The sequence below is a fragment of the Mandrillus leucophaeus genome, unplaced genomic scaffold, assembly GCF_000951045.1.
Source record: "Mandrillus leucophaeus isolate KB7577 unplaced genomic scaffold, Mleu.le_1.0 Scaffold186, whole genome shotgun sequence".
NCBI lineage: Eukaryota > Metazoa > Chordata > Mammalia > Primates > Cercopithecidae > Mandrillus > Mandrillus leucophaeus.
In genome coordinates, this window is record NW_012101876.1 from 4,422,670 (window position 1) to 4,447,304 (window position 24,635).

At 40.8% G+C, this 24,635-nt stretch overlaps 1 protein-coding gene across 3 annotated transcripts in view; it reads left to right on the forward strand.

Moving 5' to 3' along the window:
- The window catches only part of COL6A5 (collagen, type VI, alpha 5), a 123,899-nt gene that overhangs the window by 41,987 nt on the left and 57,277 nt on the right, over nucleotides 1–24,635 (forward strand). For all 3 annotated transcript variants that reach the window (XM_011977963.1, XM_011977964.1, XM_011977962.1), the window contains exons 8-24: nucleotides 1,531–2,106; nucleotides 3,858–4,198; nucleotides 4,305–4,386; nucleotides 7,267–7,409; nucleotides 7,994–8,086; nucleotides 9,841–9,894; nucleotides 11,811–11,882; nucleotides 12,216–12,242; nucleotides 12,354–12,398; nucleotides 12,490–12,543; nucleotides 15,529–15,591; nucleotides 16,210–16,275; nucleotides 16,680–16,733; nucleotides 20,046–20,081; nucleotides 20,570–20,632; nucleotides 22,134–22,196; nucleotides 23,248–23,310. In XM_011977963.1, coding sequence (XP_011833353.1) covers nucleotides 1,531–2,106; nucleotides 3,858–4,198; nucleotides 4,305–4,386; nucleotides 7,267–7,409; nucleotides 7,994–8,086; nucleotides 9,841–9,894; nucleotides 11,811–11,882; nucleotides 12,216–12,242; nucleotides 12,354–12,398; nucleotides 12,490–12,543; nucleotides 15,529–15,591; nucleotides 16,210–16,275; nucleotides 16,680–16,733; nucleotides 20,046–20,081; nucleotides 20,570–20,632; nucleotides 22,134–22,196; nucleotides 23,248–23,310 — 1,895 coding nt within the window. The remainder of the gene's footprint in view (nucleotides 1–1,530; nucleotides 2,107–3,857; nucleotides 4,199–4,304; nucleotides 4,387–7,266; nucleotides 7,410–7,993; nucleotides 8,087–9,840; nucleotides 9,895–11,810; nucleotides 11,883–12,215; nucleotides 12,243–12,353; nucleotides 12,399–12,489; nucleotides 12,544–15,528; nucleotides 15,592–16,209; nucleotides 16,276–16,679; nucleotides 16,734–20,045; nucleotides 20,082–20,569; nucleotides 20,633–22,133; nucleotides 22,197–23,247; nucleotides 23,311–24,635) is intronic.

Consider the following 24,635-nt stretch of genomic DNA (forward strand, 5'->3'; position numbering starts at 1 on the left):
CCTCATGTCCCCACTGTATCCCCCAACTCTCACACCTTCTATTTTCCAAGTGGTAGCAATTGACACATACTTGCTGTTTTCCTACCTGTATCTGTCACAAGACTACAAGCTCTGCAGGCAGGCTTAATCTCATTTGTTTGGGGTGTCCTCCAAATCTAGTACATTACTAAGACTTCAGTCTTTTCCTAGGAGTGTGAAGGCTGTTTTATTCTCATTTCCCATGCCTACATTTTTGAGGTAGTGCTGAGATGGAGTTTGGGATGCAAGATGTTTATTAGGAATCCACACCTGTAAAATAAATGGGGAAAGCAAGATGGACCAAATAACTCAAAATAGTGACATAGGCTAAACAAAGCTCCAAACCTAGCAGAGAGCTCTGAAGCAAATATCGCCCTTGAGAGCTGTCCAGCATCAGCCTGAAACGGCTGGGACTAAGGGAGAACTCCCTTCCCACTTAGTGCCTGGATGTGATGGCCCTAAGAAGGGCATGACCTTTGGCAAGGCATCTCTCTATAGTGAGACAGACCCTGAAAGTGCTGACAGTTGGAAGCTGTCTACTGCCTGCCCATACTCCCATAGCTGGGAAGTAAGTTCTTCCTTACAGGTCTATCCGGGCAGCTTGTCTTTGTGTCTGCCACACCACACTTACAAGGAATTGTGTGACCATGAGTAACCTACTGTCTCGATTACCTTTAGTAATCACCATAGTGCTGCTCCTACCACAGCCATTGAGTTTGGTTGGAAATGAGTATAGAAATGTCCCTTCGATTTTGGGACATTTCAGATTGGACTTCAGGGAGCTGACCGTATGCTCTATTTACTGGCCATTCACACTTCCTCTGAGAAATTCTAATATTTGAGTCATGGTATTTTTAAAAAGCATTGCACTAGAAAAAAGTGCTAAATTTAAGGGTAAAAAGGATCTAGAGGTCCAGATACCAGCTCCACTCCATAGTAACTGTATGCTCTTATATGAATCACTTAACCTCTAAGTTCTATTTCTATATTTATAAAATTAGAATAATTAGTCGTAAGGTGGTTGTGAATATTAATGTTGTTATTATGTGCCAAAAGCATTTTTAAAATGCCACTCCTCAATATGGATGTAAAGTGATAACATGAATAGTAATAGGAGTACTAATAATAGTACAATAAGTAAGTACTATTATCTTGATAGGGTAAATGTCCCAATCTTGGTGTTTTGAAGGGATGTCTAGCCTTTGTAATAACCTTTTAATGAGTACATGAAATTTATTCAAACTTCTTACTTTCTTTCTCTGATTAGCTTTCAGTGTCTTTTCAAATGGATTGTATAAATAATTAAACTTTGAAAAACTCTCTAATCTTTCCTCCTCTTGCTATTTTTTCTTCTTTTTGAGGATCAATCAGTGATTCTTTCTCTTGTTAACTTATCTCAATTTGCTAATGTAAAGCAATTGAAGTATTTAGCAAAGCAATTTAAGTATATGAGGAAAGGAAAAATTTAGAATGATTCATGAGGAAAATAATTTATTCTTTTTTCTATTGCAGTCTGTAGTCTTCAGGAAGCTGATGTGATTTTCCTTTGCGATGGCTCTGACAGGGTATCTAATTCAGATTTTGTTACCATGACAACTTTCTTGTCAGACTTAATTGATAATTTTGACATTCAGTCTCAAAGAATGAAAATTGGTATGGCTCAATTTGGAAGCAACTACCAGAGTATTATTGAGTTGAAAAACTCTCTGACTAAAACCCAGTGGAAGAATCAAATTCAGAATGTCTCCAAGAGCAGTGGGTTTCCGAGAATTGACTTTGCCCTTAAAAAAGTGAGAAACATGTTTAATCTATATGCTGGTGGGAGAAGAAATGCTGGTGTCCCCCAAACTTTGGTTGTTATCACATCTGGAGATCCTCACTATAATGTGGCAGATGCAGTAAAAACCCTGAAGGACCTTGGAATTTGTGTCCTGGTTTTGGGCATAGGAGATGTTTCTAAGGAATGGCTTCTGCCAATAGCAGGCAATTCTGAAAAAATAATCACTTTTCAAGATTTTGATAAGTTAAAGAATGTGGACGTGAGAAAAAGGATCGTCCGTGAAATTTGCCAGAGCTGCGGGAAAACCAGTAAGTGCTCCTTGTTTGGTTTTCTTCCATGGAAACCTCATTTCTCCATTTCCCAAGTGTGTCTAATGGGCTAGCTCTAGCAGAGCATATATTTAGAACATATATTTAGTGAGAATATCTCACTTATGGTGCAGTGATAAGAGACTTCTCTGCTTCCAGGAAGTTTGGATAACTCAGCCTCCCTCAAAGACAAGGAAAGGGTGCAGAGGCTAGAGGGGACCCCTGGACTGTGTCCTCTGGTCAGCCCTGTTCCCTCACGGCAATCCAGTGTTTATTCTCCTTTTAGCACCTGGATCTCTGTCTCCTATTTCTATCCTCCTAGTAAATGCCCTGCATCAGCAGGAAGTAAGTAAAATAAACATTTGCTGATTGGAAGTTTTATTATTGTACCTTTGTTAAACCATCTTGTAAGGGACTCCTCTGTGTGTGTGTGCGTACAGTGTATTTTTCTTCTTTTAATGATTACATTCATATAATCATAGGCTACTAATGATCTGAATTGTCCTCAGAGGTTATTTAAGCCAGAGGTCACAAAGGCACATGGCTGCAAAGACCAGATGGGTAATGGAAATGAGTCAAGTGAGTAGAGTATGAGGACAGTGAACTGGAAAACAATGATGCATCTCACAGGAATACCACCGTTCAGCTCCAGCTGAGATTGGCCACGGGGGACTCAGATTCTCTAAATTTGAGGCTAGGAGTTGGGAGGACAGCATGTAAGGAAGCAGTAGCGAATGATTCCGGTTTGTGGAATTTGCACAACATGCAGAAATTCCTTAGAGTTCTTATGTTTCTAGAGTTGTTATAATTGAAGTCACTTCTTTAACAAAATGTGTTAGTCTTTCCAAACTCTCCATATCTTATATGTCCCATTTGTGGTGCTCAAGTGGAGGCAGATTACAGTGGTGGAAAGAGCCCTGGTCCTGGAATCAGAAAGCCAGAGTTCTAACTCTGGTTCAGCGGCAGCAACCTCTGCACATCACTGTTTCCTCATCTGTAAAATGAGCACCTAGGCAGGATCAGAGTAACCAAATGGCAGCTTGCAGTTGCAGTTTGTTTATCGCATCCAGTGTTGATGAGTTGCTAAATTAGTTGACAGCATTCACACTGAAGGTTCTACATTAAAAATGTAGACATCAGGCTCCTCTTTGAAAAATCAGAATATCTGACAACACTAGGCCCCATTTCCCACATAGCTACTCTCAGCTGGAACTGAACAGTGAACAGACCCAGAAATGGGTCATTGTTCTCTAGTTTATTTTCCTCACACTCTGCCCACTTGAATCATCTATCTTATCTACCTGCATTTGCAGCCATCTGTGTTTGTGATCTCTAAAACTTAAATAATCTGAAAAGACAGCTCAAAACTTTAATGTATTCTGATTATATGAATTAAAATATGTCACCATTAAAATGCATGCCCACATGCGTGGCACACACACACACAACAGAGTCACTGAGGATGAGACTAAACTATGGTTTGAACTTCAAATAGCTATTGAAAGTTTTAATATTTTAAGGGGGACAGAGAAAACCCCTGTGATATATGTTAGTATCACATATATATATGTGATATACATACACACATATATGTATATGATAAAGCAGTCAGTATCTTCCTTCTTGAACACTTTTTGGAGACTAGAGACCCTCTAGCTCTGGGGTATGACAGTGCTCCTTTCTTCTGCCCTGTCTCTCCTTCCTTACTCCTGTCTACTCATTAATCTTGACCCTGTTCCCTTGATTTCCAGATTGCTTTATGGACATAGTGGTTGGGTTCGACATCTCCACTCATGTGCAGGGGCAGCCTTTGTTCCAGGGCCACCCCCAGCTGGAATCCTACCTCCCAGGCATCTTAGAAGACATCAGCTCTATCAGGGGGGTGAGCTGTGGGGCTGGCACAGAGGTGCAGGTGAGTTTGGCGTTTAAGGTGAACAATGACCAAGAATTCCCTGCCAAGTTCCAGATCTATCAGAAAGCAGTGTTTGACAGCTTGCTGCAAGTCAACGTCACTGGGCCAACTCATCTGAACGCACAGTTCTTGCGGTCTCTTTGGGACACATTTAAGAATAAATCTGCATCCCGGGGCCAGGTATCCATATTACATTCTATTTCCCATCTCCATATTCTTCCATTTTTTCTTCATTCCCCAATTATATATTTAGCTTTTACACCACACCATTTTCTTGTTTCTCTAGGTGCTGCTTATTTTTTCAGACGGTCTCCAGAGTGAAAGCAACATAATGCTTGAAAATCAATCAGACAGGCTCAGAGAAGCAGGTATTGAGTAGAATTTTTTTTATTTGTTTGTTTTTGAGATGGAGTCTTGGTCTGTCGCCCAGGCTGGAGTGCAGTGGCGCAATCTCAGCTCACTGCAAGCTCCACCTCCCGGGTTCACGCCATTCTCCTGCCTCAACCTCCCGAGTAGCTGGGACTACAGGCGCCTGGCTAATTTTTTGTATTTTTAGTAGAGATGGGGTTTCACTGTGTTAGCCAGGGTGGTCTTGATCTCCTGACCTCGTGATCCACCCAACTCGGCGTCCCAAAGTGCTGGGATTACAGGCATGAGCCACCGCACCTGGCCGAGTTGAAAATTTAAACAGTGAAGCATGGAATATGCTTAACAAGTCTCTACCTTTACTCAGATGCTGTAGATGTTGAGATCTGCCTGGCTACTTGTAGCAGAGGCTGTTGATACCTCGTCTAATCCCCTTGTGACCAGCCCTCGCACTCCTCCCCAAAATGCTGCAAATGCTATGGCCAAGTGCTTAGACTTATGACCTTCTATACAGACATATGCCCTTGCTTGACCTGAACCATATACCTGGACGTGCTTGGAATGGGTGTGGGGTTACCATGCCCCATGTTGATGGTGGGCGGGGGGCAACTATGATATAGGGATACAAAAACCTGGCACTGTTGCTCAAATGGATCAACTCTAGTACAATTTGCACTCCAGAGTCCCTCATGAATCAGGCAAAGGCTAAGACTTTATTGAGATGTATTCCTAGTTACATCTCCTTCCCTTTCCTGGTCTCTCTCTCAATACAGATACCACATACATACAAAATCCTCTCTCAGATTCCAGTTCTAGAGAACCTGACCCAAGACAGCTCCTACTGTTTCTTATTTTCCATATGAAAGATAGCAACATGGATTTGGAAAAGCGCTTCTCACTATATATTTTCTGTCCGTGTCATAGCTTCAGACTGAGCCGGAAGCTCAATGCAGAAGTTGAGAGTAAGATGCAGCGATGGAAGACTCCACTAATTGTCAAATGAGATGCATTGTTTAAGAATTTCTTGGTGTAGCCCAGACTGGCTTCTAGGGTTCAGCTTCCACAGGAAACCTCCCTAAAGGCCACAATACATCCTGTTTTATTGCTCGGTTGTGTCTCTTTCTCTGCACAGATCCCTTCAATACCTTCTCATTGTTCTTGGGATATAGATCAAATTCCTTAACATGGCCTGGGAGCGTTGCAGAACCTGGCCTCTGCTTCCAATTTCAACCTTTATTTATTTATTTATTTATTTTTGAGACGGAGTCTCGCTTTGTCACCCAGGCTGGAGTGCAGTGGCCCAATCTTGACTCACTGCAAGCTCTGCCTCCCGGGTTCATGCCATTCTCCTGCCTCAGCCTCCCGAGTAGCTGGCAGTACAGGTGCCTACCACCACGCTCAGCTATTTTTTTGTATTTTTAGTAGAGATGGTGTTTCACTGTGTTAGCCAGGATGGTCTCGATTTACTGACCTTGTGATCCGCCCACCTCAGTGTCCCAAAGTGCTGGGATTACAGGGGTGAGCCACTGTGCCCAGCCAAATTATTTCTTATATTCAGCATTCCAGGCATATGAAATTATTTTTACCATTCTTCCTCCAAGGTTATACATATATGTAATTTTTTTAGATGGATTTTTTTTCTTGTTGCCCAGGCTGGAGTGCAGTGACACAATCTCGGCTCACTGCAACCTCTGCCTCCTGGGTTCAAGCGATTCTCCCTCCTCAGCCTCCTGAGTAACTGGGATTACAGGTGCCCATCATCATGCCTGGCTATTTTTGTTTTTTCGTATTTTTAGTAGAGATGGGGTTTCACCATGTTGTTGACCAGTTCGTTGGTCTCAAATACCTGACCTCAGGTGATCCACCCACCTCGGCCTCCAAGAGTGCTGGGATTACAGGTGCGAGCCACTGTGCCTGGCCTCCAATGTACTTTACAGCCTCACTTCTCTCTGTCCTTGCCTAGAGCTTCCTCTATTTCCTTTCCTACCCAGGTACTCTCTCCGTCTTCTTTCTCTGATTCTTTCCATTGGCCAACTTACATTTATCCTTTAGAATCAGCTTCGACATCAATTTTTCCGAGAAACCTTCCATGACTCTCCAAGAATGGGTTAGGAGCTTCTCCTCTAGGCTTTCATAGAACCCTGATGTTTCTCAGAGCAACTATCTGATTCTTGACCCTCTGTTCCATTAGACCAATAACTCTGGGAAGGAAAGAAGCCTGACTTACTCATTTGTATCTCTGTATTATACAATGATTAATGCATAATAGGCTCCTATTAATAATTTAAAAATTTGCTTAGTGAAAAGATGAATAAAGTAAATGAACTAGTAAATGAATTAATGAGTGAATAGATGAATTAATGAATGAACGGGATGTGGTCAGGAGTTCAGCTGAGACAATTGCCCTGGGTTTTCCTCATGTTCTCAGGGCCTGGCCTCCCAGGGGTGTTTGAAATTGGGAATAACTTGAGAATTATCATTAATTTACATTCAGGAAAATTCAGAAAAACTCTCTGAAGATGAATAATGCCCTTTCTTAAAAATCACTTTCCAGTGTCCAAGAATTGCACCAACATTGGTGGTAAGATGTGGAACACAGTTTTCTATTAGTGTTTTTCTATAGATTTGTAAATTGTTTCTCTTGAATACTTTTATCAGGGGATTTCATGCAAAAGTCAGGGACCAGAGCTGGTGCATATTCGTAAAATGCAGGCAAATTCACTGTTAGTTTCTTCATATGTCAGGAGTACTTCTTCCTCTTATGTTTGTTTTTTCCCCTTTTCAATTCTTTAAATCATGTTCACTGAGCAGAATTATTATGCCTTCTTCTTTTTCATGTACAACCCCTTTGCTTTATTTATATTGTGGTTCTTACCGCATAGGACTTGATGCTCTGCTGGTAGTGTCGCTTAACACAACTGCTCATCATGAGTTTTCTAACTTTGAATTTGGAAAAGGATTCAATTACCGGACTCATCTGACTATTGGAATGAGAGAGCTGGGCAAAAAACTATCACAGTACCTGGTGAGTTGTTGAACAAAATCCCCAGTTGTTCAAAATGCCATGGGAACTAAATTGGAATCTTGATGAGAACTTTCAAAGACTGCCTTTGTTTACCCCTACTAAATTAAGGGCATGGTCCTTAGTATATAAAAATGTGTGGAAGACCACAGCATAGTATTTTGTTTTTACGTATTCTTTCATTCTTTGTCATCTCACTAAATGAATGCATAAGGAACTAAAAAACCAACCAACTCATAACTGAATTAAAAAACCCCCAACTGTGTTGCAGAAATTCCAGGAAACAGAAGACTGTCAACCAGAAACCAACAAGTCTTAGACGAAGTTGGGTCATGGCCATCCACATACTGGATGCCCTGTCTATAAACAGAGGTCATTTCCTTTGGAGAGGCGATGTTGCCAGTGCAGTGCCTGGCACCCTCTCTGCAGTGTTAAATTCAGAAAGCACCTCTTATTCTCTGCAGCCCCTCATCCAAAGGGAGAAGATGGGCTTGTAGGTGGTGGATTATGATTTGTATGAGTACAATTCTTATGAAATAAAGTTTCTGACAATTGTTATTCACTTAGCTTTACTTTTTTTTCCCCAGGGAAACATTGCAGAAAGGACTTGCTGCTATACATTCTGCAAATGTCCAGGAATTCCAGGACCTCATGGGACCCGAGGACCACAAGCCATGAAGGTGCCACTCACCTGTGATACTATTTTATCTAATGTGCTTTGATTTGGTGCGGGTAGGACTGAGACTGACTGATTGATTTTACAACCTTCACTCCGTGCTAATGGAATTCCTTTGGACATTTCATATGACTTTTCTGGTATAAAATCCAGGTCAGGAGAGCTCACTTTTGATAATGCTAGCAAGAATAACTCCCTTTTCTCTTACATACCCTTGGCAATGTTGCTTCTTGGTTTCGCAATTTATACTTTTGTACTTGCTTTAGAAAGTTTGAAAGGTCATAAGAAGTAAAAAATAGTGGAGATGAAACTGGGTGTAGTAGCTTGCACTGGTAATCCCAGCTACTTGGGAGGCTGAGGTGGGAAGATCACTTGATTGTTCAAGACTGGCCAGGGCAACATAATGAGACCCTATTGCCTTAAAAATAAGTAAATAAGTAAATAAATAAATAAATAAGAGTTGTGCTTCATCAGCAACAGAATGAGACTGAACCACAAAACGATCATAGCATTGCAGATTCATAGCCCTTTAAAACACAAATTATAAAATATTATACAATAATAGGATGAATAAATATGTCATGGTATTTTCAATAATATATGCCAATGAAAATTAATGAACTACAGCTACACACAACAACATGAATAACTTTTACTAACAAGGTAATGACCAAAAGAAAAGCAAAACACAGAAGAATACGTGTGGTAAAATTCCATTTATTAAAAGATATTATATCTAGGGAGGAATACTTAACTGGTGAAGTATTCTTAAAAGGCAAGAAACTATTATCAGAAGTCAGGGGTGCCCTTGTGGAGAGGGGCCAGGGGTGAATTGTGACTTGGGACAGGCGCTGTGCTTGGAATGCTCTATTTCTTGACCTGTGTGGTGGCTACATATATCTTATATATAAAAATTATAAGATTATTCTATAAAGTTACTTTATAATAATTAAACTATACACTCATATTTTATACACTTTTATGTACGTTTCAAGTGGATTTTAGGTATCACAATAAAAATGAAGTTTTTCTTTAAAAAAAGAGATCAACAATGCTTGCTCATGAGTTCTGCACTGTCCATCCTTATGGAAGGACAATTTATATTGAACTTTTTACTGCACTGTGATGTTTTGTTTAGCACAGTGTTTTCCATTACTTTGCTCAGGTCAATATTAGAATTATGTTCCAGAAGCACAAACCCCCTGGTATATGATCAGCCAGCTGGGCCTGTGTTAGAGGGTGGGGAAAGCAAACTCAAATGAAATGTTTGCCACAGGTAAGCCATGACACAGTTAAACCACAGTGGCTAAGGGAGAGATGACTGCAATTAAAATATATGTAGTCTTGTTGGAAGTGCCTATTCTTCCTTGAGCTCTCAAAATAGCAGAACAAAATAAAATAATCCCTTTGGAAATGCTATAGGTTTGTCTGCTAAAAGGGTTGTGGCTGGCGCGACTGTCCTCCCTGCAAATCACTCAGGCACAGGTGTGGCTCTGTGGGCCTCATCTGCTGGTGGGTTCCAAAAGTCAGCCTCCCGCAAGGATTAGGAGTGTCGCCTCCTGCAGAGGGGCTTCAGAGCTGAGTGCAAGGACAAAAGCCAGCTCCAGATGTTGTCAGATTCTCCCCAAACTCACAGCCACATCTGCAAAAACTGCAACCAAGTTGGAGGAAGGGACTCGCTTAGAATGCCTAATGATTTCACAAGTTTGACTTGATCGAGGGGGTGACTACAATTTATTGTTCTGTCTTTCTTCCCAGGGTTCTCAAGGTCTGAAAGGCAGCAAAGGACACAGGGGAGAGGACGGAGACCCCGTAAGTTTTTATGACTCCCCCTCACCCCCGTGCCACTATACACACACTGTACACACACACTCACACACACACACTTACTTTCTTTTTCATTAAAGGTTATTTTCATACAAAAGGGGTAGATGGAGTTTTGTTTATATGTTTATTTTTATATGTTTATGTTTATTTTGTTTATATGTTGATTTTTGTGCATTTTTTGGGGAAGAAGTGTTGCCTTTCTTTTCATTTTTCCTTGTCTGAATTATGAGGCAATTACTAAGTCTAAGTTTGGGGTAAGGAGGGAACAGGCTTACACATGTAGCCTGGCATGTTTTTATCGGTGGGAGAGACCTGGGCACCCTCCTTTCTACCCCCAAGCAAGGCACAGCAGGTTATCTGCCAGGGAGCTCTCTTTAGACCTAAAACCCAGTGCTTAGTACATGGCTTTGGGCCAAGGCTGGAGTATACTCCCTTCCATGGAAAGGGAAGAGGGCAAGGCATCCCTCAAGATGGGAGGCATGGCTTCATGGTCAAACGCTGCACAGAGGTTTGCAGATCTCCATGTTTAAAACCAGAACTCTCACTTTCTCGTGAATCAAATTATGAGAAAGAATTTGAAGAAATGGAAATCACTTAGGTGCCTCTGTTTGGGATGGAAAAAGTTCAGAAAATATCCAGACTGGATTTCTATCACCTTAGATCAAGGCCAGTTCCTCATCTGGGCAGCAAGTTATAAGGATTGAAAGCAAAGACTCTAGAGTCAGACTGCTAAGAGTTGGCCTAGATGTGGGTCCTTGAACAAGATACCTAACTTCTTGACCCTCTGTTTTCTCATCTGCAAGCAATTATAAATTCCTCTACAATCTAATGGCTGACCTAGTTTACAAAATGACCACTAAGGGGTGCTGTAAATCACCTACTCTGTACCCTCCGAGGGTTCTTGGAGACTACCAAACTAGCATGAGAGTGCTTTCAGTGTGGGGAATAGTGTCACCCACCTGCCTGGCCGAGCCCACCACTGGCAGAAAGTCCAGGCAATGGGAAGCCGTAGGGCTAAGGTACCTCTCAGCAACCTGTGGCCATGGGCAAGGCCTCCTCCTTTTGCAGGGAAGGATCTTCAGAATAAAGAAAGCAAAGCAGGATGAAGGCAAATCCTTTCTCCCTCTCTTACTGGCAAAGCAAGAATTAAGCTCATTACTAATTAATTATTCATGCAGCAAAATGGGAACACCTGTTATGCAACTAGACATGAGCCAGTCACAAGGGACATGATGGTGAAAGACACGGTTGAGGTTCCTGCCCTCAAAAAGCACAAAACTGTTCCTTTCTTAAGATCCATTTTACTTTAGCATTTATCTGTATTTAAATATTTCCTTGGAGAAGCAGGGTTGTTGGGAGACACAGAAATCATTGACTTTCAGTGCTCATCCCTGCACGGATAGTCTGACTTTGGGGGTCTTTAACCTGGTGATTCCTCCTGTGAGGACTGGCTTTTCTCACCTTTACTTTCTCATTCTCCTAGTAGTGTCACTTTCCAGCAACTGTTTCTACTCAGCAGCAGTACCCTAGCACTGACTTGTAAGTCTACTGTCAGCAATGCTGACTCTCCCAGTATAGCATTAGGGCCCTAGATGAAATTACCAGAGTCTTGGAATGTGGCTACAAAGTGCAGCCACTGTGCTGTTTGATCAGGTAGGGAAGTGGCTGAGCTCTTCTTGCACCTTTTTGTGATCTTGGGTCCATAAAAAGCCCTGAAGATTAACAGGAAACATGTTTGAATATAGAGGGGAAAAACAGATGTAAATGAGTGAGGTTGAAGAGAATTCACTTTTTCTAAAGCTCATAGTGCCCATGTGCTTTGTCTTAACTCTGAAAATAAACCACTGGCAGCTTCTGGCAAAAACATCACTTTGGGTACCTGTCTGTGCTCCTTTTCTTAGGGAGTACGAGGAGACGCAGGACCCCAAGGAGATAGAGGGATTGCAGGATGTCCAGGGGAGCAGGGTGAGAAGGTAAGGCTCTTCTGTAAATGTTATTTCCAATTCTCTATAACATTCTCTCCCTCTCTTTCCCCATTCCTTTCCTCCCTTGTTTTCTCTCTTCCATCACTCCTCTCTCTTTTCCTTTATCCAGTTATATCGATGAGTTTTCCTGTCTGCAGATTAATTCTGCTTTTTAATGATGTCAAGGAGTCTTTAGCATTAATAAATTCCATCTCTAACCTCTTTGTAGGTGTATAGCTCATAACAACTAAAGAAATACATGCTCACTCACTTTAGAGAGGCAGTCTTTGAATCCACACTCTGTCTTTGATATGTCAGTGAGAGGTATTTCATCTTTTGCAGGGACCCAGAGGATTTTCTGGACCTAAGGTACTGGAGTTTTTTCTTAGTTTAATTTGATTTCCAAATGGGATTAGTTTCCCAATAAGCGTGTGGCAGAGACCTGCTTTTACCTGACAGCTGTCTATTGTCGTCTCTCAGGGAGGACATGGAGACGATGGGATTGATGGACTTGATGGGGAAGAGGTAAGCCATATTTCTTTAGGTATTATAAAACTGTCATGAGGCTGCTAAAATTTTTTTAAGTGGGAATTTTGTTTTTCTTGTCTTCTTTTAGGGCTCTCATGGATTTCTTGGAATAAAAGGAGAAAAAGGTGATCCAGGATCTCAGGTAACACTTTTCCTTTCAATACATCGAAGAAGGAGAATTTGGTGACAGAGACAGTCTTAACGGCTGTGTGTCAGTGGTTATAGGGGATAAAATTTACAACTGACTTAACCACATAATGAAGGCCTATTAATACTGAATATGTGCTGCATATCTGATTGGAGCAAGGGGGTAACTATGTAATTTTCAAGAATTTCCACCTAGAAAAATTTAGCACACACGAGGTTATTCTATGGGCATCTTTCTCATGTATGAAAATGAATGCTTTTACCTGTCAGTGGTTTCTTTTGTTCATTTGTTTTTTACCACAACATTTCCATCAATGTCAGTAATTTCTGTGTTGTCTTTATTATGTCAGAAAAAAAAGCAAGAGAAAGAGACAAAATTATTTTGGTGGCTGTGGTGGCAAATCCCTGTGAAACATTTTTTAACTTTACATTTATTTCAACACTCATTAATGTGTGCCTACTTGATTTCAAGCAGCTCTACTTTTATGTTCTGATCCATTTATTTATGAAATATTTTTGAGCACCTGTCATTTGTCAGGCTTGTCATGTGCCAGACACCTGTCATTGGCCAGGCATATATTCTTATTTGATAAGAATCAGAGGTGAACCACACAGCCCTTGTCTTCAAAGATCCCACAGTATAGTTGGAGAGACAGATACATCAATAGAATTACATAAAATGTGATTGAGGTCATGTTTTAGATATTTACATGGGAGTCCAGAGAAGAGCATGTAACTCAGCCTAGGGGCAGGGGTTGTCCAGAAAATCTTCTTGGAGGAAATGACCTCTGAGCTGAAAAGAACAGGAATTCAGCAAGGCAAAGATGTGGAGGAAGGGCATTCCAGACAGAGGGAGTAGCATAAGCAAAAACATGAGGGTTCAGGGCACTGCCAAGTTTTTCTTCCTGGAGGGAGCATTAGAATACAGGCACTGGGAGGTGAGGTTCAAGACATGGTGGGGAGAGGTCAAGAGATTGGGAGGGCACTAGTGAGCGATGTGGAAGAGCTTGGTTTTTAACCATAAGGCAATGGGGAGCCTTTGAAAGATTTTAAGCAGAAGAATCACAATCAGATTTACATTTTAGAAATATTACTTGCAGTAATGTGGACAATATTTTGGAGATGACATAGATGCAAGGCAAAGATGAGAGGTAGATCTGTAGAAATCAGGTGAGAAGTGATGAAGCCTTCAAGTAAAGCAATGATAGTGAGAACAGACACAAAATATGCTAAAGTTGTAGCAGGGCTCAGACTGAAGCGAGGCTAACAGGACACCTAAGGTGCAAAAGGGGCAGAATTATGTGGAGTAAATACCTACCTCAATTCTGCATCCTAGGTGCCTCTCTCATCTCACACTAGTCCTGGTTCTAGGACCTGAAATCTCCAGATATAGGCGACTAGAGGAATAGGAAATAGAGAGTCAGTCAATATGCCTGCAAGGATCCTGGCTTGGGCAAGTTTAATTGGAAATAATCAGGTTTGAGATGACAATGGAACATGTTATGGGAAGTCAGGGAAGCCGAATGGAGGGGCTGGCTGAAGCCACGGCAGAAGAACATAAATTGTGAAGATTTCATGGACATTTATCACTTCCCCAATCAATACTCTTATAATTTCTTATGACTATCTTTACTTTAATCTCTTAATCCCATCATCTTTGTAAGCTGAGGATGTATGTTGCCTCAGGACCCTGTGATGATTGCATTATCTGCACAAATTGTTTGTAAAGCATGTGTGTTTGAACAATATGAAATGAGCACCTTGAAATGAACAGGATAACAGCTATTTTCAGGGAACAAGGGAAATAACCATGAAGTCTGACTGCCTGCGGGGCTGGATAGAAGAGAGTCATGTTTCTCTTCTTTCAGAAAGCGAATAGGAGAAATATTGCTGAATTATTTTCTCAGCAAGGAATAACCCTGGGAAAATGAATGCATTCTCAGGGGGAGGTCTCTAAAATGGCCGCTCTGGGAGTGTCTGTCATATGGAGTTGTAGATAAGGGATGAAATATGCCCTCGTCTCCTGTAGCGTCCCCAGGCTTGCTAGGATTAGGAAATTCCAGCCTGGCAAATTCTAGTCAGATCGGTTGTCTGCTTGCAAACCCCGTTTCCTGTTAAGATGTTTATCAATGACAATGTGTGCCCAGCAGGACGTGGATCTTCATCAGTAATTCTAGTTTCACCCTGGCCTTGTGATCTCACTCTGCCTCTTTGCCCTCGTGATATTTTATTGCCTTTGAAGCATGTGGTCTCTGTGACCCACTCCCTATTCGTACACCCCTCCCCTTTTGAAACCCCTAATAAAAACTTGCTGGTTTTGCGGCTCAGGGGGCATCATGGAACCTGCCGACATGTGATGTCACCCCGGACACCCAGCTTTAAAATTTCTCTCTTTTGTATTGTTTCCCCTTCTTTATCAGACCAGCCAACACTTAGGGAAAATAGAAAAGAACGTACGTTGAAATATTGGGGGCTGGTTCCCCCAATAGAACATCCTTATGGAAGTTTCTAGTGGGCAATTTAATTACAAATGTTAGAAGTTGTTAGACTGGCTAGGATGTCCAATATCATAGCCACTAACCACATGTGATTATTTAAAGTTAAATTTTAATTAATTAAGAAATTAAGCTTTTTAGTGGCATTGATTACATTTTAAGTGCTTAATAGCCACATATGGCTAATGGCTACCATATCAATGAATGCAGATATAGAACATTTTCATCACTGCAGAAACTCCTATTGGACAGTGCTATGTTAGACCATGAGAAGTTTACCAGTTTCTGAGCCTCAGTACAAATAATCCTGACCATAAGCTTAAAACTGGACTTAGTACTGCTTGAGAAATCTAAGGGAATCTGACTGTGATGAAGGACAAAGAGTATTTTATCTGATTAACCCCCCTACACACAAAACTTCACATTTAACACCATTATACAAACCTCTTACAAGCTAACTCAGAAATTTGTTTCATTTTTTTCAGGGCAGCCCAGGTTCCAGAGGTGCCCCTGGGCAGTATGGAGAGAAGGGTTTCCCAGGAGATCCAGTAAGTTTTCAGTGCCCAACTGGCCCTGAATTTTATACTTGCTCCACAGTTCCTATCTCCTTTCCCTTTGTGTTTCCTGCTACCCTGTAGGCACATGCTTGTCTTAGGAGTAGAGGTGATAGGTGTTGGCTGAGGCTTTGGGAAAAGTCTGTTTGCGTCTTATCTGGGTTAGGGTCATCTTCTGAGTCCTTATGGTACGTTGAGACTTTCTGCTTCCTTTGGGAGAACATTTCCATAGCTTTATTTATTGGACTTCTAATCTTGCAGACCTACAGATTCACTATTTGCAGACTCAGTTACAGGGGAATCTTTTTACACCCTTGAGGGAATAGCCTAAGAATGTTTGAACCAGTGCACCAGTGAAACTGCCATCATAGAAAAGGGAAAATCTCAATGTAGCAAGAACTCTTTTAATTATTTATTTATTGCCAAATCTTCAAACTTGAGGAAGTACTGCTTTTATTTTTTTTCCAAAATCCTGCAAGTTTCAAATGTGAAAAATTTTCTCACACCTCTTATACCTTGACCCAAATTAGCTTAGTACTTGAACATCATACCATTTTGGAGAAAAAGCTGGTATTTCTGGATTCTAAACTACTTTTAAAAATCTTTCTCTAGGGTAATCCAGGACAAAACAGTAACATCAAAGGACAAAAGGGCTCCAAAGGAGAACAAGGAAGACAAGTAATTTGATCTATTTTATCTATGAGTTGATTAATTCTGTTATTGATCCAAGTAAATTTAGTAAGATATGTAACCTTTCTGTAATTGAACAAATGCTCTTAAGACCACATTTAAAAGACCTTTATTTTTTGGTATGCATATTTGTAGTAGGGTACACTTTTATGAGCAAAATTATGAAGTTTCTGGCAAGTGATATTATTTGGGAAAATGTAGTAGCAGTGCATGTTGCTATGCTTTTTTCTTCTTTAAAGGACGTGTATAACTGACTGTTAATATGCAGAATGATCACAGTATGACATGTTCATTCTGCCATTTTAATAGTGCTTGAGGTTTTGATGCTGATGCCTTTATGATTTATTCAGAATTTCTGCCTTTTGATCTTGAGGGAATTATTATATTTTTAGGGTAGAACTGGACAGAAAGGGGTGCAAGGCAGTCCTAGTTCCACAGGGAGCAGGGTAAGTATTTCTGTGGACATTTATTTCCCCTCCTTACCACTTGAAGATGACAGAGGCATTCAGAATATTTATTGCACAGAGTTGACTGATTCAGGGCTGAAATATTTTTCAGGGCTTTTCCCTCTTGACACTACTGAAATTTGGGGCCAGATAATTATTTCTTGTGAATGGCTATGCTATGCATCGCCAGATGTTTTGCAGCATCCCTGGTCTCTACCCACTAGTATCAGCAGCACCACCCCTCCCCACTACCCTCTGGTGACATTCAAAAATGTCTGTAAATATTGTCAGATATCTGTGGTAGGTATAGTAGTGGTGGACTTGAGAGGCAAAATCACCCCTGGTTGAGAAACACTGAAATATAGTCGGCCTTTCCCTTTCCACCTTCCAGGTGTTTTGGGATGTCTTTGAAGAGAGCCAATGATTTTAACACAAAAGCTCTCCTTTGGTAGCTTACATAAGAATATTATGAACTAGGTAAATATACTTTCTCTTTACATGTTGCCAATGAGAAAGAGGACTCATGAATAAATTCTTCCCAAATGGACCAAAGCACTGGCAATTAGGGTCAAGTGGCAACCTTGAGGTGCTGGCATAACTTTACAGCATCCCATGTTATATCAAGCCTGTCACAGCAAAAAACGGAGACATTGGACTTCTCTATCTTTTTAAAAGGAACAACCAAGAAATAGCCTTTCTTTCTGTGGACTACTGAAGCTAGAAGTGATATTTATAATGTATTAAAAACTCCTCTCTCATGCGCTCAGCATGGACATCATTAAAAGAGAATAATGGACAAAGTCCTAGATTTGGCTCTGAGTTTTGTTCAAGAAGGAATTGAAAATGCTTGGATTTCTTTTCTAGTACAAATTTGGAATCTTCTCATTATTTTGAAGGCTGTGGCTGATTGCCCTTCTCTCTGGGATAGATGGTGAAGAAATGTGTTTTTATACCACTTGCCTTTGTTTATCTTGAACCACAGTTCTTGAAGGAGAAGAGCTGGAGTTGGAAGGGGTTAGGCTTCCCAGAGCTTCTGGTAAAATCTTTGGGACTTTGCCATTTTCTTCACACGAGAGAATTAAAATGTAATAAGAGGAAACAGTAGAGCAGCAAGATGAGCTAAATGCTATAAATTTTAAAGATAAGTGTGTATTTTTGTTGGTTTAAGAGGAAATACTTTTAGTTTAAAATAGCTTTATAACTGACACATCAATCAGGTACTTTAAAAAAAGAGATGCCAGGAGTAGTGTAGGCAATAAATCATGGACAAACCAGCCAATTACTTTTAAGTCATTCTAAGGACATGAGGTTCTCAGTTCCCTCCTCATCTTCTACCCATTTCCCTGCTGACCTCCTCCTTTGTAATTTCTTTTCTCCTGAATTAAACAAGGTAACATTGATATAAAACGACATCAGGTTTTCTACCCTGTCCCCCAACTTTCCGATGCAGAATAGAATTCTCTGTGAGGGTGGGAGCATCTTAAGTGGATGATAAATTTTAAACAACATAAGCCAATCCAAGACATTGCCTTCTATGTGACAGAATTTCAACTTATGTAAATTAATTGTTTTACCCGTTGTTGCCAAAACAGTGGATCCACACACTGAAAACCACACTGGAATCCACATTCCAGGCCCTATGCTTTTTGCCTGCCATCTACAAAGAATACTTCTGTAGCATCTATTTTGCACCAGGTCTTGCTCAGATCACATTCAAATATTAATTCATTTAATCCTCATAACATACCTGTGAGGTAGATACTATTATTATATCCATTTTTTACAAATGAAAAAAAATCAAGAAACCTTGGGCAAGCTGCCCAAGGTCACAAGAGCTAGTAAGTGGCACAGCTGGGATTTGAATTTAGTCCGTCTCCCTCCAAAGTCTGGGCTGTTAACCACACTGGGTGAGGTTTATTGGGCAATTTCCCTTTGCCACACAGGCTTTAAAGAACAAAACTGAGCTCAAGTCTGCCTGACTTTTAAGGACATATCTATAACCATTGTGCATACAGTCTGTTACACAGAATACACATTATTTTATCCTTGCTTTTTAATGAAGACAGAATTGTGATGTCATGGGAACCGTAGCCTCAATCTTTGTTTACTGTCTCTTCTCTGCTTTTTTATGTCAAGAGCTTTGGAGATTGATTCTGGGTACAAATAGCTGAAAAGTTTCAATGGGTAACTTCTTTCGAAGAGGATTTGCATCTTAAAAGCAAAAAGCCCCTTGAATCAAGGGGCAGAACCTCAGTGGAATCACTGTAAGCACTAGCCAACCTGGTGGAGCTGACACTTGATCTGGTAGTTTATTCTAAGGACCTTCAGAAGGTGGGCAGTTGAAAGAAAACTGCAGTTCTGAAATAATTTCCATGGCTACCTTTCTGAATAAATGAAGGAAGAAATAGAATTAAAAAAAAAAAAATACTTGCTTTGTACCTAAAGTAATCATAGTTGTTTATCACAACACTAAGTGAATTGGTGGTCAAGATGTTCCACGGCTCTCTCAAAGAAGCAAGGACAGGGGTTGAGGGGGTGATATGAGGGTGCAAATCTTATTCTTGCTGTTTAGGGATAAGGAAGTTAGGATCTGGGGCCTGAATCCTTTTCCCATTTGGTTACCCTCTGGAAAGGAGACTGTGTGACAACCACTAGGTAGAGGGCCTGAGCTGGCAACGTGAACTTGCTTCTGGATAGGCACAGACAGAGATTTGGGCTTCAGGGATCAGCCAGGCTTTTTTGTCCTCTGTTGAACCTAGTGGTAGCCATTTGGACATTTGGATCACCATAGTTGAGCAGACCCCATCAGCCATTTATTTCTTGTAGAATTCTATAGAGACTAGCCCCAGCAGGCCCATATGAGACACTAAATCTAGAAATTTTTTACCTTCTCCCAAGATACAATCATGGGCCCATGACAGAGAGAAAGGGATGTACCACAGCTCTTCTCCCATGGGAAAGCTCTGATTAGCAGACAGTGCCTTTTGGAATTTTCTGGAGATGGAAATACAGAAGACAGGATCTTCAGGATGATTTGATTCTCTAAACAGCCTCCTGGATAATTGTTAGAGGCTGTCAGATTGGAACTGGGTCTGTAATGACTTTTAGATTGGTTTGCAATCAATCCTCAGAATGTTAGTCTGTAATTAAGTGCCCAGTGTGAAAGCTTGTCTATGGAAAACACCTCAGGGAAACTGTTTCTATGAGCTGCTCATTACTTATGTCAATCAGAGAATGAAAGAGGCTGATTTGCCTCAAGGAACCCCTCCATTCAGAGATCCACATACTAACATTTTGCCTTTTCTGTCCCAGGGAAGAGAAGGTCGAAGGGGACTCCAAGGTGTCTCAGTATGTAACCTTTACTTCCTGTTCTCTGTGGTTGATGGGACCAAGGACGTTTCTCCCATGTAGGTGGTGCTGGGAATCAAATCAGTAAGCATTTGACAAGGGTAGAGGAAGTGCCCAGTACTGGACGTTATCCCCACTGACCCGATGATCACTGCAGCTCCCAGGAACAGAACAGTCCTAAGGAAAAGCCTGCCTGATAGATACCTGGTAGACAGGCAGAACCTGTGCAATTCCGAATATTGTGTGTTTGACTGCTCTTCATGTGCTTTGGGAATCAGCTTCAAGAGGGAAAAATTCCTTATTGGAATAAGAAACAAGTTTATTTTCATTCCTTAGACAGTCTAGAACAGTAAAATCCTAGGCCAAGTAGAGGGTGAGCCATGAGTCAGACAAAATAGTACCTATTTCTGATGTACATACTATAAAGAGAAAATCTATATGGAAACAATGTGTAGAAAATCTTGACACTGGAAATTCTTGTTCATCAGGGAGAACCAGGAAATCCTGGACCTACAGGCACATTGGGAGCTGAAGGATTACAAGGCCCACAGGTGTGTTGGAATATTTTGTAAATATTGATAAATGCTGTAAAGTTATTGTGATGGGAAGAAGGCAGGTATTTCTGTATAAAAATAAATAACTGAGAATCTGCCCCCTGCCCTATTTTGCATTCCCCATCATGGGGTGGGGGATGATTTTGTTCCATCAAACTTGATTCATTATTTGCAGGTCACTAATAAGCCTTTGTAGAGGAAAGATGTGCTCTTGTGCTCACCTGGAATTGTGTCTTCATATTAGTAATAATGAATGATTAATACCTTCATATTACATTAGTAATGAACACCAGGATCAACAAATTGATTTTCCATAGCTGGAGTCCTGCATATACAGGCTCCTACAAAGGAAAATTAGTTGGAAGTTGGAAACTGCTACTTGACTTGCCTAAAGCTAACTCTACAGGGGTATCAGTATTTCTGAAATATGACTGATAGGGCTTTCTGTGAGCCATTTGCATCTTTCATGGTCATATCATTGGTAATATGAGCATCGGAAGTCAGAGCATCATAGTCTTGCTTCCCTCCATGCCAGAAGGGGAAGCTGTGGTCATTCTGCAGAGTAGCTTTGTAACACATTGTTGTTTAGTCGTCTTATGAAGCCCACTTTACATGAAGCCCAACTTAAGCCTGGACTTGTATGGAAGGGCCTGTGTAGCTGTGCCTATTCTAAGGTCTTCCCAGGAATTCATTTTTTTTTTTCTAGAAAATTCAGATATTAGGACCAAACTGGAATTGGGGATTCTCTTGAGTGGTTCTGGGGTCCCTGAACCAAACCATGAGCTAGCAGTTTCTCTAGATTGGCTAGGGATGGGACCAGTCTAGATCCATTCCCAGGCTTTGGAGTGGATGTGGGGGTGGGAATGACAGTTACTTCAGATACCTCAGACATCCAAGCGTCCGTTTGACATTGAGACAGTGAATCAAGGCTCACCTGGTGGCTCCTGGGCAGCCCAGGGCCGTTTCACAGCTGATACTTCAATAGGAAGAAACGTTTTTGCTTCTATATGAGAGAACCACATGAGAACAATGTGTTTGATGGCAAATATGGCAGAAAAATAGACTTTGATTCTTCTGATCAGGGTCTGCTGCTAAGATGCCCTTTTGTGCTAACTTGAAACAACTTTACTCTCTATTTTACACATTGATAAGGGCTTTGGCTCAGGTAACCCGTCCCTTTAAAGGAATTCATCTGACTGTTGTTTGCATCTTACTTCCTTTTCTTATAGGTTTCATTTCCTGCTTTGGCCTATTTTTATTTCCTCTGTAGGAGAGGGATGAAGGTCTTATATCCAGGCAGGGAATTCCTTAAAAAGATCTGGACCACTGAGTCCACTGGGCCTGTCCTCAATTACTCTTAACACATGCTTAATCTCAGGGTTAAAAGGCTGTGGGAAGGGTTGGATCATTGCTTTTCTGCAGGATGTTTCAAAAGAAACACTGAGAAGTAAGCTTTCATTGACATCATTGCATTATATTTCCTTTATTACCACTAAAGGGGTCACAGGGAAATCCTGGCAGGAAAGGAGAAAAAGGAAGCCAGGGGCACAAAGGACCTCAGGTAAGTGACAGAGACATTAGGCTCAATGACTCTCAACAATTATTTTCCTCTTACTGCAAAACAATCTTCACATATAATTTTTGGTATTATTTACATATACATTATTTCATTTCTGGATTATCTGGGGCAAAATTTTAGCACAGTTCAGATTCCTCATACATAGCTAAAGCACTCCTCTTTCTCCTTCACTGGGGTTTTACTCTGAAAGCACAGATCCATTTCATCAGCCTAAAGAAAGCATTTGGAAGAATACAAATATTGCCCAATCATAACATTTCCTCCAAAAACTGATACATTATTCTGCTTTTTCTAACTTTTAAACTTTATACGTGCCATGCACATATATCTCCCTTGACTACAGATATTTAAAATTGACTGTACAAAGATCCCTCGCTACTCAAAACTACTTGATTCCTACATTCACCTCTTGAATTCATTATCTGAATCTGTTTTTTTCCTGAGAAATAATAGTTTGGATGGCAAAGGATTCGTAGGAAAAATGTTCTAAATCTATTCAGTTCTACTCAGACAGCGAGAGTTCACAAGGCAAGGGATACCCATATTTCTATATTCCTAGCATGTGTGGTCAGTTATCTTTCAGATAATATGTGTGCAAAAGACACTTCTGCCCATTTTTTTATTGGAAAGCTGAAACATATCCCACATGCCGTTATGTATACGCATGTGGTACGGTGCACAAAGGTGGCAGCAAAGTGTCTTGTTCTAAAATAATCAGTGCATTATGACAATTTCCCCACATTTGAAAATAGCATGTGTTGACTCAAGGGTGCCTTTTCTTTTTCTCACTAAGCCCCATATGGACTAGTGATGTCCCTGCAGATTAAAACATGTGGTCCTCTAACTAGGACTGGGACCTGAGTCATCTGGTTCAGCCCTGCCATCTGCCTCTCTCCTCCTGAGTTGCTGGATCTTTTGTTAAGGCTGCATCAAGGAGTTGTTGGGAATACCATGAAGGAAAGTGAAGTGTTTCTAATGGGCTTTCTAGGAATTACTATGGTGCCAACTTTTTAGTCTCTAATATTTTTTTCAGGGTTCTCCTGGGCTAATGGGAACCAAAGGGAGCACTGGAAGACCTGGACTTTTGGGGAAAAAAGTAAATATTATTTCTGTTTTTAAATTCTTTTAAAAAACATATTTTAGATTTAATGGATAATTAATAATTGCATATATGTATGAGGTACAGTGTGATATTTTCTTTTTTTTAAATTATACTTTAAATTCTGGGATACGTGTGCAGAACAGGCAGGTTTGTTACATAGGTATACACGTGCCATGGTGGTTTGCTGCCCCCATTAACCTGTCATCTAGGTTTTAAGCCCCGTATGCATTAGGTATTTGTCCTAATGCTCTCCCTCCCCTTGCCCCCCACACCCTGACAGACCCTAGTGTGTGATGTTTCCCTCCCTGTGTCTATATGTTCCCATTGTTGAACTCCCACTTATGAGTGAGAACATGCAGTGTTTGTTCTGTTCCTGTGTTTGTTTGCTGAGAATGATGGCTTCCAGCTTCATCAATGTCCCTGCAGAGGACATGAATTCCTTTTTGAAAAAAGTAAATGTTATTTGTTATGGATTTCAAGTACAAAAGTACCTCAATTTTCTTCCTGATTTTCATGTTAATTCCTCACATGACTGAATCCAAGCACCATCAGCAAGTCACCAGCATTCTGCTAATGTGTTCTCTTCCTTCCATTGAGCAAAGAGTTTCTAACTGCTGACCTCTCCATGAAGCTGCTGTTTCCCTAGGAGAGAGTGATCTCACCCATCAGAAACAACTCTAAAAGATCGCTTTCACTCCCTGATTTCCTGAATTCAAGAATGCACGTGGTTGCTGAGTTGAGTGCAGGATGGGTGGTGTCAGAACTCAAATCCATTAGTGCATGCGGTTCTGAAACCACGACTGTCTCTGAGGTGGCTCTGTTGGGGACTGTCAGAGAGCAAACTATTGACCTCATCAGAATCTGACTCCCCTGTTTAAAACCTTTCAATGGCCCCCTCTCCAGGGTCCTGTGACCTGTGCAGCCACACAGGTGGCCTTGCTGAGAAGAACCCCCTGCTGAGTTTAATGCTCTGCTGTCATGGTCTTGAATCTCATTTTTTAAGCAAAGGGCCTGAGTTTTCCTTTTACACTGAGCCCAGCAAATTGTATCATGGGTCTTGGCTTTCCCATGGCCTCCACAAAAATATTCAAACTTTAAGGTAGTTACAACATAAGTAAATTCTGGGGAGCTAATGTATAACATGGTGACTATGGTTAACAATACAGTATCGTATACTCGAAATTTTGCTAAGAGAGTAGATCTTAAATGCTCTCAACATAAAGCAAAAATAAAAAAGGAAAAGTGGTAACAAGATAAGACAATAGGCACATTACCTAACTTAACTGTGGCAATCATTTTACAACATGTATGTATATGAA